The 15724-nt window shown below is 62.7% G+C and overlaps 1 protein-coding gene across 2 annotated transcripts in view; it reads left to right on the top strand.

The window, feature by feature from the left end:
* The window catches only part of ADGRB1 (adhesion G protein-coupled receptor B1), a 75182-nt gene that overhangs the window by 17720 nt on the left and 41738 nt on the right, over window positions 1-15724 (top strand). For both annotated transcript variants that reach the window (XM_074317052.2, XM_074317053.2), the window contains exons 3-17: window positions 5109-5270; window positions 6324-6434; window positions 6861-7025; window positions 7316-7480; window positions 7834-7998; window positions 8479-8643; window positions 8849-8950; window positions 9630-9736; window positions 9964-10158; window positions 10456-10524; window positions 11228-11336; window positions 13312-13455; window positions 13952-14027; window positions 14207-14309; window positions 15338-15381. In XM_074317052.2, coding sequence (XP_074173153.2) covers window positions 5109-5270; window positions 6324-6434; window positions 6861-7025; window positions 7316-7480; window positions 7834-7998; window positions 8479-8643; window positions 8849-8950; window positions 9630-9736; window positions 9964-10158; window positions 10456-10524; window positions 11228-11336; window positions 13312-13455; window positions 13952-14027; window positions 14207-14309; window positions 15338-15381 — 1882 coding nt within the window. The remainder of the gene's footprint in view (window positions 1-5108; window positions 5271-6323; window positions 6435-6860; window positions 7026-7315; window positions 7481-7833; window positions 7999-8478; window positions 8644-8848; window positions 8951-9629; window positions 9737-9963; window positions 10159-10455; window positions 10525-11227; window positions 11337-13311; window positions 13456-13951; window positions 14028-14206; window positions 14310-15337; window positions 15382-15724) is intronic.

Raw genomic sequence — 15724 nt, 5'->3', positions numbered from 1 at the left:
GTCTGATCATGTCAGCCACAGATGCTGCTCTTTTTGCACAAGGACCAATTTAGAAAAGTCTGGAAAACAAAGTGTCCACTGGCGACAAGGCTCACTGCAGATAGCAGGTTATGGCCCCAGGACCGTGACGTGCACACGTATGCCGTCACCCACAGTTCCCCACGTAAGGCAGTGACCCCATGCTGCCCGGCTGCCAGAGACCCTGCTTGGGTTCCATGTCCCAGAAAGATGGGAGAAGGGATGTCAGCCGTATGGTGGAGGCCCAGTGAAGGGAGGGGACTTGCCCAGGTCAGCCAGGGCCGAAGGGCAGAGCCAGGGTGGGGCCTGGGCCTTCATGCTTATAATAGGACACCATTCTTGATGGGGAGCACCTGCCTGAGGAGGAAAGGAGCCAAGGACAAAGCGAATGACCTTGCAGACAGGACCAAGTGAGCTAGATCGGCAAGCCTGTTTCCCGTCTGTGAAGTGGGATGGGACAGGCCTGCTCACGTGGTCTACCCGAGGTTGAGGGCGATGCAGACACAGGTGTGGGAGGAGCTTTCCTTGTCCCCCTCACCTGGAGGTGGCCCGTGGCGGTGGGCGCGGCTCCCTCGGCCCATCCTGAGATCCCTTGTCACCTGCTACAGCTGGGCAGGCTGCTGCCGGTTCCTCCAGGCTGAGAGTGGGAGCTGCAGGCCCCCTGGAGGAAGGGCAACGCCAGGGCCTGCGGGGGGGGGGGGGGGGGACACATGGGGGGGGGAGCCGGGGGCAGGCCCTGTGGAGCCCGTGGTCTGGTGGAGGAGGGGTTTCAGGAAGCCGTCCTAGCTCCTTTGGTCTCCATTTGCACATTCATGCAGGAGGTTCAGAGGAGGAGCCTGGGTGCTCTGGGACAGGCCTTAAGTTGGTGAGGGTGGCGTAGGGGTCTTCACAGGAGCTGGACTCCGCACCGGGCAGGCCTGTGGGAGCCCCGCCGGGCAGGCCTGTGGGAATGGGCAGGTGCTTGGAGACCTGCAGGACTGGGGAGACCTCTGCTGGACGAGATGGAAAGTGCACAGTTCCCTCCTCCAAACGGGACCACCAAACACCCCAAAGCCCAGCAGGGGCAGGGCCTCCCCCAGCGCCCCCATCCCAGCCAACTTGGGGCACAGGGGCCTGAGAGGTCACAGCCTCCAGGCGCCAGGGTGGGAAGGAGGCCAGTAGACCCCTCTTCGTGAGCCCCCTCTTCTGGGTGGCCAGGCTGCCTAGAGGCCATTAATTGGTTCTATTCATCCTGTAATGAGATGGAAATGAGGCTTCCACACAGAGGGGGCATTGAGCTGGGTAAGAATGGCGGTTTCTTTCTGGACCTGGAGGGGCATCCCACCCCCGGCCTTGCCCACGCCTCTGCTGCCCCCTCGAAGCCCACCCAGCCCAGGAGCCCCTTGGCCACCCAGCAGAGGGCAGCCTGAGCGCCTCCAGGCCCCGCACTTCGGGCCCTGGGAGTCCTTCCTGGGTGATTCCCCCCGTCATGGACACACATTTATCAAGTGTCAGCTGTGTGGGGACACACATTAAAAATACAAACGATAACAAAAATAGCAGCTCCCGTTTCCTGAGTGCTCGTTAGTGGCGGGAGTGTGGCCGAGGTCGGGCACCAGTCTGTGAGGGGATCAGGGCTCAGTATATGCAGAGAATCAGGGATCCTGGCCCCGGATCAGAAGGCCGACTAAGGAGAGGAGCCAGCTCAGGATGTGACCAGGGTCAGGGACAGGGCTGGGGGCAGTCTGTCCCCTGAGCCCGTGGCCCCCCTCCTCCTCCTCTCCCCCTCTACATCCTCACCACCTGGGTCACCAAGGTAACCAGCCCTGAAATCGTGGGTGTTTTGGCAGCTGAGGCCTAACCTGAGTCTACCCTGAAAGACGGAGCTCTGCAGCAGTTGCCATGGGAACCGAGTGGCATCCTCCGATTAGCCTGGCTTGGACACCCTCTCTCTCCCACCCACCACTGGTTTCCACGTCACTCAGGCTTCCGTGTGGGGGCTGGGCTGGGACAGCAAGGGGCAACAGGCAGGACATGCCCACCCTGACCCCACCAGGTCTGTGTCCCTAGACTCCGGCCCTCTCTGTTCCTTTGTCTCGGTGTCACGGGATGTGGTGGCTTTGGCGGGTGAGACCACTGAGGCCTGGAACACTGGGCTGGGGCCTGTGGTTGGTCACAGAAGGTGGCGTTAGTGGGGGGTGGGTGCAGGGAGAGCATTTGGAATCTCACCGTGGCTTCCAGTGCCCGCTCCTCTCCTTGCCAGCCCTAGGTAACTTGGCCTCCCTTTCTGCACCTGTGAAATGGCCGTGGTTCTGGGCCAAGATCACCCGAGTGAAGGCATGTGAAGTGCAGCAGCAAAGGCCCACTCTGGGCAGCCTGGGCTGTCACACCTGCCCTGTCCGTGCAGGTGGACACATGGAGGCCGTGCTCGGGGCCTCTTTGGGGTGCTTCCATGGTAACTGCAGTATAAGACAAAATGGTATTTATGTAGTACCCTCCGTATTTATAGTTCTGACTCAGCGGTCCTCTTCGCCCCTCGGTGCCAGCTCCAGGGCAGACCCGCCTGGGCATGGCCTTACTCCCAGCCCCTGGCTGTCTGGACCACCCCTCTTTGAGCCTGTTTCCTCCACTGTAAATGGGATGAAAATGCTGCCTCCGGGGTGGATGAGACTTGAGGTTCCTGTGTGCTGAGGTGCCTGGCACAGAGCAGGGCCAGCTGGGGGCAGGGGAGGGTGAGAACACCTCTGCCCGAGATACCCCCAGGAGGGCTGGGCCGGGAGTGGGGGACAGACAGGCTGTGCAATCCTGCTCAACCTCTTCCTAGCTGGGGGCACGGGCACTCCTTCACCTGGGCTGCCTCAGTCTTCTCATCTGAACAGTGGGAGCAGAGAGGGCTCCCTGTGGTAACACGATGACTGCCAGATGAAGGCGTCACGCCCAGACCCAGGAGGGGCTCAGAGCCAGGTCTCCACCCCAGAGGAAGGGTCCGTGTAGAGAGCAGCCCTGCCCCCGCTCTGTGGCTCTGGCAAGCCCCTCCCTGGGCCTCGCGCACATGGGAGATGCATGTGAGTGAGAGACAGAGCAGGGTCCCCACCCAACAACTGAGGGACAGCCACCTGGCTGGGCACAGAGGACAGGAGGCATGGCTGCTATGTGCCCTTGGCAGAGGTGCCCTGCCTCTCTGGGCCCCGCGGGAGGGTGGGCTCTATGAGGGAAGGGAGAGGAGAAGGTTCCACAACAGGCTCCCCTTCTCACGCTGTGCACCCAGGCCAGCGGCTCACATCGGGGAGGTTCCTTCCGGTCCGTGCCTCCCATTCCTTGGCCGCCGGCGCCCCCTGCTGTCGGTTCCCAGCAGCTGCACAGGGGTGATGAGGCGGGAACTCCGGCACCGCGGAGTGAAGGTGGCCCTCCACAGAACAGAGTCACGGGGACACTGAATTTGCTGCAAATCAAAGTGGGTTCTCTGGAGTCAACTCTGACCCCAGTGACCACCCCCATACCCGTCCTTTCTGAGCCTGTTCTTGCCATTTGGCCTCAGTCCTGGGACAATGCTCCATATCCTCAGAAGAGGGGCGTGAGGTCAGGACGACATGGACTTGACCATCCCACAGCTGGTGGGTGGTGGGGCCAGTATGTGAACCTGTTTGGGGGCCCACCCTCTGGGATCTCCCAAAACCCTCATTCTCACCCCGCAGTGGGGTACACTCCCGCAAGCCACAGGCAAGCCGGAGCTCCCAGATGCACGAGACCCTTCTCATAGGCCCTTTGCAACCTGCCCTTGACCAGCCTGGCACCCCTGCTCCAGCCTCGGTTGAGCAGGACTTGGGGGGCAATGGCCCAGCTCTAGGGCGGACCCTTGTGCTGAACTTTGGCAGTCCTCCTGGCTGCCTCGCTCGTGGGCGCAGAGTTGTGTGCTTGTGCAGGATGCCCACCGCCCATAGGTGCTGGTGAGGCTGCCCACCGCGGCAGAGTGCACCCTGGCCTGCGTTGCTGGGAGTGCAGGGGCCTGGGTGTCCCCCAGGACAAACAGGATGGCAGCGGCTGGAGTTCCTCGCAGTGGGAGCCACCTGGGCAGCCTTAAGCATGGTGTTTGAACAGAAGGCCTGGACAAGCGGCCCCTTGGCCCATCAGTGCAGCCACCAGGCTCTGGCCCGGTGACCTCCCTGCTCCTCATCCCTCAGTGTCTTCCCTACTTTGAGGCTGTCCTGCTCAGTGTCCTTGTGGTACTAGGGTTACCAAGGGCTAATTGTTGGGGGGACAGGATGGAGGAAGATCCATGAGGGGCTGAAAGGGGGCAGCTGGGGTCAGGGCAGGGGTGGCTGGAGGGGCCTGGAGGCCCAGGTAGAGGCCTTTGTCGCCAGGCACCCTCAGCAGCCAGTGGCCAGTTTTACCAGGTCTGGGGAGGTGTGGGGGAGCTCAGCCTGGCTGGGCCCTGAGTTTGAGGCCCCCCTGGGCCACCAGGTGTGGTGTTCATACCTGGGTGGGGGATGATGAAGAAACAGGCTCAGGGAACTGGACTGAGAACCACGGGGGGCCTTCCGGCAGGGCTAGAGGAGCTGCGCCCAGGAATGAGACTCGTCAAAGGGCCCTCTCTGCCCTCAGCCCATCTCTAGGACCTTATAATGCAGCCGCTGAGGTGGGCATGGGTGTCATTCATCCATTCATTCATTCATTCTTCAGACCCCTCTGGGGCTCCAGCTTTGTCCCAGCCCCCACGCTAGGGACCTGGATTCAGAGCCAGGAGAGACCCTAGCACAGATGCCTGTGGACAGAGAGCCCAGAGTACTGGGGGCAGGGACCAGCCGAGGAAAAGGCCCAGAGGGGATCAGAGGGAGTGGGGTGGGCACCGCACAGCCAAGGCTCTCCCTGGTCAGACCCTTCCCCTGCACCTCTACCTCCCCACCACTACCCCACGCAGGCCCACACTTGGCCTCCCAGCTGACCTCCATTGTGCTGGTTCCCAGGCTGGCCCTCACAGTTCGGGTCTCTCCGCGTGGGCCGCTGTGGCCCCATCCCTGCCTGGGAGACCCTCCAGAGGTCACTCTCTGAAAGGCACCCTATCTCTTTGTCCCCATCCCTGGCTCTGACCCCTGCCCTCTGGTTCCCACCAGGCGGCTGGAAGCTGTGGTCGCTGTGGGGCGAGTGCACGCGAGACTGCGGAGGAGGCTTACAGACACGGACGCGCACCTGCCTGCCTGCAGCTGGCATGGAGGGCGGCGGCTGCGAGGGCGTGCTGGAGGAGGGCCGCCTGTGCAACCGCAAAGCCTGCGGCCGTGAGTGCAGGGGTGGACGGGGTGGCCAGTGGAGGGAAGGGTCTGGGGTGGGGCCAGGTCAGGTGAGGAAGGGGCGCAGGTCGAGTGGAGGGAGGGGCGCAGGTTGGGGCCGGGTGGAGGGAATGGGTTTGGTCTGGGCAGGATGAAGGCAGGAATCCAGGACTAGCCAGGTCAGGAGCGGAAGGGGGCACCCATGTCAGGGCCAGGCCAGGTGAGGGAGGAGACGGAGAAGAAGGATGGCCTTGGGGCAAAGCCTGGAAAAGGCAGGCCGGTCACCTGTGCTATGAGGGGCGGGACCTGATGCGAGGGCCGGCCACAGGGTAGAGCCTGGCCAAGGGGGTGGCCAGGCCTGGTCCTGGGGGCGGGGACCAGCCGAGGAAAAGGCCCAGGAGGAGAGGTGGGACGCAGAGGTAGGGGAGACTGCATGGGACTTTCTTCTCATCTGTGGATTGATAATTTTGGGGTGCTCGCTCCCACTGCCCCCTAGTCCTGGCCAGACCTTCCTGCCCCAGGCCAATCCTGCCTCCAGAACGTATTTCTCTAATAAGACTCCCTAATGACTTCATGTATATTTTAGCTGCTTCCATAAAGTTAAATCAAGTTATAATGAGACTGTCATTCTTTGGGTTGCTTATTTCCTTGATGAACTTTCCTGGGAGAGGAGCTCATCTCAAAAGACTAGGGAGGGTGTGTGGGGGGTAGGGGGTGGGTCCAGGCCACAGGAGGCAGGGGAGCTGTGGGATGCTGAGCAGGGGAGGGCAGCTGAGCATGGGAGGGCAGCAGCCACTGAAACGTGCTGTCCCGCAGGTGCAGACCCTGGAGGAAGAGAGGAAGAAGGGCAGGGTGGGGGAGATGATACCCACAGGAATGGGCCAGACGGGTTGGCGCCAGATCGGGGTGCCCTGGTCCCAGGTTTCCCAATTGTCCAGTGGGGTCAAGCAGCCCTGGTGCTGCGAAGCCCCGCCCCACTCTGGCGGGGGACAGAGGGACCCAGGGCCCAGAGCAAGGCTCTTGAGCACCACAGCCCGGGCGCTGACCTGAGCCCGTCTGCAGCAGCCGGACGCAGCAACTCCAGGAGCCAGTCCCTGAGGTCCACTGACGCTCGGCGGCGTGAGGAGCTGGGAGACGAGCTTCAGCAGTTTGGGTTCCCGTCCCCACAGACAGGTGAGCTGCAGGGCTGGATGGCACTGACACGTGAGGACAAAAACGCTGTAGAGTGGGGAAGGTCGGTTTCACGGGACTAGGTCTTTGGGCAAATATTTTAAGTTGTTAACTGCTAATTATAAGAAATAACATTGATAACTACCACAATTAGACTATATCTTCTCTGGTGCCAGGCTCTCCTCTCCAGGCCAAATGGCTTTAGGGAAACTAGAGCCCAGGGCCCCGGAGACCCAGCCCCATAGCCTTGCAGGGGAGGGCAGGTCCTGAGATCAGCCCGGCTTCCAGCCCCGCGAGCTAAAGGCCTCACAACCACCACCGGCTGCTCAGCACCGCGGCCCTCCTCCTGGGCGTCCCCCTGAGGGTCTGACCGCAGTCCTGGCAGAGAGGCAGCGGCAGGCCTGTAACGCTGTAGGTCTGGGCCCGTAGGTGACCCCGCGGCAGAGGAGTGGTCCCCGTGGAGTGTGTGCTCCAGCACGTGCGGCGAGGGCTGGCAGACCCGCACGCGCTTCTGCGTGTCCTCCTCCTACAGCACGCAGTGCAGTGGGCCCCTGCGCGAGCAGCGGCTATGCAACAACTCGGCGGTGTGTCCAGGTAGGCGTGCGCGGTGGGGCTGGGCGGCTGAGCGGGACAGCCGGGCGGGAAGGGGGTGGAGGCGGAGCATCAGAAGCAGGGGTGGGACGTCTGAGGGCGGGGCAACCAAGGCCTAGGGGAGCAGGGGTGGGGGCGGAGCATGGAGCGAGGGCGGGGCATCAGGAGCGGGCCTGAGCATCATGAGCGCAGGTGGAGTAGCCAGACTCGGGGCCAGGGAGCCAGGAGCCCTGAGCGGGATATTAAGGTCCAGGGGTCGCAGAGTTCAGCAGCGCCCTCCTGTCCCTCCACAGTGCACGGCGCCTGGGACGAGTGGTCGCCCTGGAGCCTGTGCTCCAGCACGTGCGGCCGCGGCTTCCGGGACCGCACGCGCACCTGCAGGCCCCCCCAGTTTGGAGGCAACCCCTGTGAGGGCCCCGAGAAGCAAACCAAGTTCTGCAATATCGCCCTGTGCCCTGGTAGGTGAGAGGGAGGGCGCTGGGGGCACATAGGGAGGGAGGGGATGGGGAAGGGTCCAGTGGGTCACTGGCCAGCCCCAGGAGTCCAGCTTTGCCCACCCAGAGACACCTGCTTGGGCACTCAGAGCTTGGAACCTCAGGCTATGATCAGGCTGGAGGTTGGAGGCCCTGGGGAATTATCATCCCTGTACCCTTGGTGCTGGAGTGGTGGCCCCTAGGCCATTCACACTTGTGGCCCAGCCTTCATGGTGGGATGGTGGCCCCTGGGGGTGTTTATACTGCATCTCAGGCTAGGTGTGGGACCCTGGGTGTTCACGCTGGTTCCTGTCCCCTTCCTCCCCTGGGCCGGGCAGTGGATGGAAACTGGAACGAGTGGTCAAGCTGGAGCACCTGCTCTGCCAGCTGCTCCCAGGGCCGGCAGCAGCGCACACGGGAGTGCAACGGGCCCTCATATGGGGGTGCCGAGTGCCAGGGCCACTGGGTGGAGAGCAGAGACTGCTTCCTGCAGCAGTGCCCAGGTCAGTGCCACACGTGGGGACTGTGGGTGGGGACCTGGCAGACGTGACCCATAGAGGAAGGGCGAGGCCTGTGGGGGCTAACTGTGGACCCTGGCATGTGGCCACCAGGGCGTAGGGGGATGGTGGGACGTGAAGGCAGTCCTGAGGGGGGCTCAGTGGGATGGGGGGCGGTCCTGGGGGGGTCTGTGGGATTGGGGCGGTCCTGGAGGACAGTGGGATGGGGGCAGTCCTGGGGGACAGTGCATGTGAGGCACTTGGTTTTCTGTATCAAGTTGATCTCTGCTTTCTCCATCTGTGGTCTCAATTTCTTTTCTCCTCATGGCTTACTGCTCCTACCTCCTTGGTCCCCGTGGCTCTGTGTGTCTGGCCCTTCCTGTTTTCTGCGTCTCCATGGCCCTGTGTGTCTGCACTGTGGTTCCTACTGGACCTGTACCCTCCTCGTCCCCGGCCCTGTGCCTTCATACCTGGCTTGCCCTGCAGTGGATGGGAAGTGGCAGGCCTGGGCGTCGTGGGGCGGCTGCAGTGTCACGTGTGGGGGTGGCACGCAGCGGCGGGAGCGTATCTGCTCGGGGCCCTTCTTTGGGGGAGCAGCCTGCCAGGGCCCTCAGGACGAGTTCCGCCAATGCAGTGCCCAGCGGTGTCCGGGTGAGTGTTCTCCCTCCCCCCCACAGCTGGGCTTCAGGAGGGCACCCTGAGTAACTGGGTGGGCTTGGGGCTGAGCTGGCTGGGGAATGTCTTCCTCTTGTGATGGTGGATGTCCTGGGGAATCTCGGCCCCCTGACCTTACTGCCAGGTCTTGGCACCCCTTCGCAGATCTTGCCTCCACTCACCATCTCTGACCCCTTGGCAGAGCCCCATGAGATCTGTGATGAGGACAACTTTGGCACTGTGATCTGGAAGGAGACCCCAGCAGGAGAGGTGGCTGCAGTCCGCTGTCCCCGGAACGCCACAGGTGAGGGCTGGCAGGCAGCCGGTGTGGGGGGCCTCCTGTCCTGTCCTCACAGAGCTGTATGTGGGGCAGTGAGATGCCCACACAGGCTAGCCCCGAGGGGCTGTCAGAGCAAGGGGTGTGTCCGTTTCTGGTTCATGCCTCCTGTTGGGTAACAGGATTGTGGCAGTTCTCTATTGTCATCAGCACTGTGTACTCACAGCTGTGCCTTGTTCCCTGCCCATTTCCTGGCAGTAGGCTCTGGGTCACAGGTGTGCCTGTGTTTAAGGCTGTCACTGCCTGATACCAAATGGCCCCAAAGGCTGCCCAGTGTCTCCCACCATGGGTGGGGCTGAGGTGGGGGCCGAGGCTGTGGGCTCTGGATGGGGAAATGCTCTAGGAGAGGCCCCAGGCTGAGCCTGAAGCCCCCCACTCCACCAAGGACTCTGCCCCATGCAGGTGGGTCCCTGAAGGTTTGGCCTCTGCCAGGTCACTGCAGCAGCCACTCAGAAATGTTCTGAAGGAAAGAGAGCGAGGAGGCCTGGCCCCTGTGCCAGAGGGAGGCTGTGGGCGAGTCTCTGCTTCTGAGGCTGAGGGTCCCATCCAGAGGGGCTCGGGCCTGGGAGTTGTGGGTGGGATTCCCGCACCAGAGGTGGGCATCCAGCTGGGAAGTAGGAGGCAGAGCTGCCCCCTGCCTCCCCAGGCCTCATCCTGCGACGCTGTGAGCTGGATGAGGAAGGCATCGCCTACTGGGAGCCCCCCACCTATATCCGCTGCGTCTCCATCGACTATCGAAACATCCAGATGATGGTGAGGACTGGTCCTGGGTCTCCTGCCCAGCCTATCACTCGAGGACACTCCTCTGCCCTATGTCCTTAGGCATAACCCTGTGTCCTCAGTGACATGCCCTGTGGACACAAGTCAGCTGTGGCCACTGGCTGGGGGCTGCAGAGGGTCCCGTAGGTGTGGGAGGTTCTTGGTACCTGCTGTGACATATCCTGCAGGATCATGGCACCCAACCCTCCCCATCTCTCCAGACCCGGGAACACCTGGCAAAGGCTCAGCGTGGGCTGCCCGGGGAAGGGGTGTCGGAGGTCATCCAGACATTGGTGGAGATCTCCCAGGATGGGACTAGCTACAGCGGGGACCTGCTCTCTACCATCGATGTCCTAAGGAACATGACCGAGATCTTCAGAAGGGCGTACTACAGCCCCACCCCTGGGGACGTGCAGGTGGGCTCCCAGGAGGGTGACCCAGGGGAGGGGCACCTGGGGAAGCGGACGGGGGGCAGTGCTGGACCCCAGCCTCCACTGAGCCCAGACCTGGCCATAGGCTGGGCCATGACCTCAACCTTACAGTGAGCACCAAAGGCTGCCCAGTGTCCGCCCCTGGCCACATACTGAGTACTGACCCTGGTCACACACTGAGCCCTGATCCTGGTCACAGGCTGAGCCCTGACCCTGGTCACAGGCTGAGCCCTGACACTAGTGCCTTGCTCTCTGCTCACTGGTCCTTTCTCTTCGTTCCAGAACTTTGTCCAGATCATCAGCAACCTGCTGGCAGAGGAGAACCGGGACAAATGGGAGGAGGCCCAGCTGGTAAGGGCAGCAGTCAGGGGTCGCCATTGTCGGAGCAGCAGGACGGGCACTGGCATCCACGCTGCCTCCCTAAGTCCCAGGCAGCCCCGGGTGGGGCCCTGGATTCAAATCCCAGCCCAGCCTCCGCCTATTGTGTGACTCTGAGGAAGGCACTTAACCTTCTCAGCCTCAGTTTCCCCATCCATCAGAGGATGGCTGGGTGTGGCAAAACGTGTTGGCTGCGTGGTGCTTGTCAGGATGACCCGGATGTGGTGGTTCTTTCTCATCTGAAATAAGGGTCCCTCCCTTCCTCCCGGACTGACCTGGAACCTGCCATTGTTTCTGTCCCCTGGGCAGTACCCAGTGTGGGGACAGTGGATACCCAGAGACCCCTGCCCTCCTCCATAGCCTGGACCCCTGATCCTGTGCCACGGGCTGTAGCACAGTGTCTGGGCTCAGTGTTCTCGTCTACGCATGGCGCTGTGCCCTCAGAGGTTCTGACCCGCTTCCCATCAGGTCCAGGGCCTGTAGTGCTAGGGAGTGACCCAGACACAGAGGGGACAGATGAGGAAGGGGGTGGGAAGAAGCAGAGAAACGAGAAGGCTTGTCCCCGACTGGGGGTGCAGGGTCCTTTGGTGACACCCTCATTTAGCTCTGGCGTTCTTGACGGGGCCGCTCCCCACCGGCTCCGAGGCTCCCTGACCCCACCCCTACCTGCCCCCAGATGGGCCCCAACGCGAAGGAGCTCTTCCGGCTGGTGGAGGACTTTGTGGACGTCATTGGCTTCCGGATGAAGGACTTACGGGACGCGTACCAGGTGACAGACAACCTGGGTAAGCCCACGCCCCGCTCCTCTGAACCCCCCACCACCGTGCCCCTGCTCTGCAGCTCTGGGCAGGGCCTTCCTGCCTCAGTTTCCTCGTCTATATACACAGGTAGCAGCCAGAGCCTCTCCAGGGCAGCCTGTTTGTCCAGATGCACAGACCTGAGAGTCTTGGTGGCTGGGGTCTGACCTGATCCTGGGAGGGGTCAGCATAGGCCCGCTCAGACGCAGACACGAGCCCGGGACACCCCAGGAGCCCCAGTGCACAGCCAGCCCCTCGGGGGTACCTCCCTGGGGCCCAGGTCCTACTTTGACTTGTCAGCCCCGGTGCCCTCTCTGAGATTTGAAGGCAGGGCTGTACAGCACCCCCTGCTCTGCCCTCCACTCCCAGAAGCGTCATGTCAGAGGGGACTGGACCCCACCCAGCTCCCTGCATTGACCGAATGTGTAACATGAGATGGTGACAGCTCACCTCATGGGGACGAGAAGGGTAAATGGGCCGGGGACCTGGAGGTCAGGGCCTGCACACTTACACTGAAGGCCTATTCCCGGTGTGCCCGTCGTGGCTCTCACGGGACACACAGCCTCCCTGTTTGGGACACCTCCCCAGACTCTGTCCACACACCCCTCATACACCCCACACACCCCACAGCCTGCACACCCTGTTCCTGGAACACCTGCCCCAGGAATCCAAGCAGCCCGATCCCCTCCAGGCCTTTATTCAGTCACCCCCGGGGAGGACTCCAGACCACCGTGTTGGGAAGTGCGCCCCCATCTCCCGCAGCCCAGCCCTGTGGTTGGCACCGCCTGTCATTCTCCCCCACTCACTGACAAGGCCAGGAGTTGTCTCTTTTGGTACTGCCACACTTCAGCACTGGGACACCTGGCATACAGTAGGTGCTCAGCGTATGTGTTGAGGGCATGACTTGGTTCCCTGTTCTCTCATTGGTGGAGGACTTAGGGTTGGTCACTCAGAGAGCAGGGGCCTGTCCCTGTCCCCAGGGCCTCTCGTAGGGGACATGCCATGGTCCCCAGTGCTGACCACACACGGAGGGCATGGCCGGTAAGCCAGGCACAGAGCCGCACTGACCTGTGTGGTGGGTTTCTCTTGGAAAGAGGCCCCAGAGCCGGGCGAAGGCCAGGTAGCAGCCAGGCAGGTGGAGGCTGATTCCTTGGCCCCTCCCCCTTTCACCCCACACCTAATGTACCCCTCATGTAGACCTCAACCCAGTCTGTGGGGTGCTGGTAAAGGGAGCACAGTGTTTGCCTGGGTGGGTGGGCCGGAAATGAAGGGGACTCAGGGGGCCAACCCCCCCACACCCAAGTCCTGTCCCCCCAGGCCTCTGTCTGCCATTTGTCCACGCGATGCCCGTGGTTGGGGGTCTTCAAACGTGAGCTTGGCTGGGGCCCAGGTGGGGCTGTGGGTCTTCAAGATGCTGGCCAGACCCCAGGGCCAGGTTCCCACAGGGAGAGGCTGAGAGGAAAGGCTATTGGTACCAGCAACTGTCCCCGAAACCAGCTTCTCTCCAGAGGCTGCATCCCCCTTCCCCGCACCCCGCACCTTCCTTCCAGGTCACCCCTCCCACCCAGCCCATCTGTTGTCTCCTTACCATCCTCGGCCTGGGAGGTGGGGTCTGTCCCTGTCCCTTTTTTAGAGCCAGGGTGAAGGGGAAGCTAGGGGGGTGCCAAGGTGGAGCGCAGTGTCTCTGGGACGCAGCCGACCCAAAAAGCCTATCCAGGGGCAGTGCATATGGGAAGGGCAGTTGGTCTGCAGCTTGGGGCCAGGGGCCTGGCAGAGAGGCCCGGAAGGCAGGCACCAGGCCCTGGGCCTCACCAAGCAATGCCTCCTGTCCCTCTGAGCCGTGAGTGTCCCGAGTGGTAGTCCTGGACTCCTGGGCCCACTGTGGCGTCCCAGGGCCGAGGCTGCAGGTCGTGTAACCACTGTCCCTGTCTCTGCTCCCTCTTGCCCGCTGCCCCCACCGCAGTCCTGAGCATCCATAAGCTCCCGGCCAGTGGGGCCACGGACATCAGCTTCCCCATGAAAGGATGGCGGGCCACAGGCGACGGGGCCAAGGTGCCAGAGGACAGGGTCACTGTGTCCAAGAGCGTGTTCTCCACGGGGCTGGCAGGTGAGGAGCCCCGGGGCAGGGGAGGGGCCCTCACTGGAGACTCGGGTGTGTGAGGGTCCAGCCCCTGAGAAGGTCCTTCTGGAGCCTAGCCTGCTGCCCCAAGGACCAGGCGGCACCCATGTTTCTTCTCAGTGTTCCCAAGGTCTCCCCTTCCTCCAGGAAGCCCTCCCTGCCCTCTCTGTGATGAGAAGCTCCCAGGCCATCTTCGTTGAATAGACAAATGGACCTTCTCCTCACAGGGAGGGACAGGATCTCACCTGGAGTCACACAGCAGGCGACAGGTTCCCAGGGAGTAAAGCCCTTCCCTGCCTGCCCCCAACTCTTGGAAGTCACTCAGGGGACCCTAGGCAGTCACCCCCGCACTCCACCTGCCAGGCTGCATCTGTGGTGGGGGTGGATATGACCACGGAGCCTGGGCCTCCCCCCAGGGACACAGGCTAGAGCAGGGCCCAGGCTTGGGGGCGGTCAGGAGGGTGACTGGCCCACTCTCTTGCAGAGGCTGATGACTCGTCTGTGTTTGTGGTGGGCACCGTGCTCTACCGGAACCTGGGCAGCTTCCTGGCCCTGCAGAGGTGGGCACCGTGGGGCTATGGGGGGAGGCCAGGTCTGGGGGAGATGGGGATGCTGGGCGTGGAGGCCACAGGGGTACAGGGGTGTCAGTGGGTGTTCAGGAAAGGGGTCCAGAGGTGGGCCTGTGCCTGCAGGAGGGGCGGCTCCTGGGTACCTGACGTGGCCTGCTGGCACTCCCCAGGAACACCACTGTCCTGAACTCCAAGGTCATCTCGGTGACGGTGAAGCCACCCCCTCGCTCCCTGCTCACACCCTTGGAGATCGAGTTTGCCCACATGTACAACGTGAGTGCCCTCTGCCTGTGCTTGTGCACGCCCGCATGTACGTGGCTTCCCATCTGACCACGCATGGGGCTGTGTGCTCTGGGGTCTCACCTCAGCCTTGCAAGAGAGCTGCTTACATCCCCGAATGTCGGTGGGGAAACTGAGGCTCAGAGAGGTACCATGACTTGCCTAGGGTCACACAGCAAGGTGATGTGGGAGACAAAATTCAACCCACGTCTGACACCACTGCAGTGCTAGCCACATCGGCCTGGTTGCTCCCTGAGGAAGACAGAGCCACCCCTCTGAGAACCGAGCCTGCTCTGGGTCCCAGGCCCCTCCATGCCCTGTTCCTTGAGGCTCTCTGTTGGGCCTCGGGAGAGCTGGGCCGAGATGCACTGTGGACCAGCTGAGAGCCAGGAGCCCAGGGGTCACCCAGCCAGGACAAGGCAGCGCCAGGCCTCGAACGCCAGCCCTGCTCCTTCCTTCTGCGTGGCCTTGGGCGAGTTGCTCAACCTCTCTGTGCCATGGCTCCCTCCCTTATCAAATGTGAACTACAAGGTTGTGCGAGGACTAAGTAATTCCTACCAGCGTTTAAAGCAGCTTCCCCCATGAGTGCAGGAAACTGCCTTCATTACCTCTCCTATCGCCCCAGCGCTGGTAAACACAGGTCAGGGGTGTTTGCTGAGGCCCTCCCTCTGCCCACCTGACCCCTGCTCACTTACCCCCCAGGGCTCGCCAGGAGGGGTCTCCCTGCTGCCCCATCTTACGTTAAGCTGGTCCGGCCATCTGGGCATCCAGAGATGTGTTTCAGCCGCCTATGCCCAGCTGTGCTCAGCGGGGCCGGGGAAGCCCGAGGCCACACAGCAGTGGGGCGGGTGCTGGGCCAGTCCCTTCCCTGCTCTGGGCCTCAGTTGCCTCCTCAAACACCTTCTCTCGGAGGAACAGGTGTAGGCAGAGCACCTGGCACACCTGTGGGTGGATCCTGGCAGTGACCCTGGGGCGGGGCTCAGGGGGCCGACGTGGCCCTGACTCCTCTCCCCTCTCTCCAGGGCACCACCAACCAGACCTGTATCCTGTGGGACGAGACAGATGTGTAAGTCCATCCAGGCTTTGTGGCCTGGGGCCTCCAGGGTGGGCTCGCGAGGAGGCTGCGCCCGTGGGGGAGGGGCCATTTCTTGTTCCGGGCCGCTGTGTCTTGCATGGTCCCTTGCCCAGGTCTGGCTCTGAGGTAGCATGCCACCCACCCAGGGAAGGCCACTGGGGTGAGGAGATGGGCATAGAGGTCCAGCCCTGGGCTGGGTGCTAGGCTTGCCACACCCCATGGAGCAGACAGACCCCTGCAGTTTAGGGGTGCGGGAATGAGGGGAGCACTGTGCAGCCCAGGGCAGCTGCGTGGGATCGGACACCCAGACTGAGCCAACGGGAAGCCGCGGCAG

The sequence above is a fragment of the Rhinolophus sinicus genome, chromosome 6 (genome assembly GCF_057876585.1).
Source record: "Rhinolophus sinicus isolate RSI-liver-muscle chromosome 6, RSI-T2T, whole genome shotgun sequence".
NCBI classification, from domain to species: Eukaryota; Metazoa; Chordata; class Mammalia; order Chiroptera; family Rhinolophidae; genus Rhinolophus; species Rhinolophus sinicus.
Note: the sequence above shows the minus strand (reverse complement) of the source record. Positions and strands in the feature narration are given on the sequence as shown.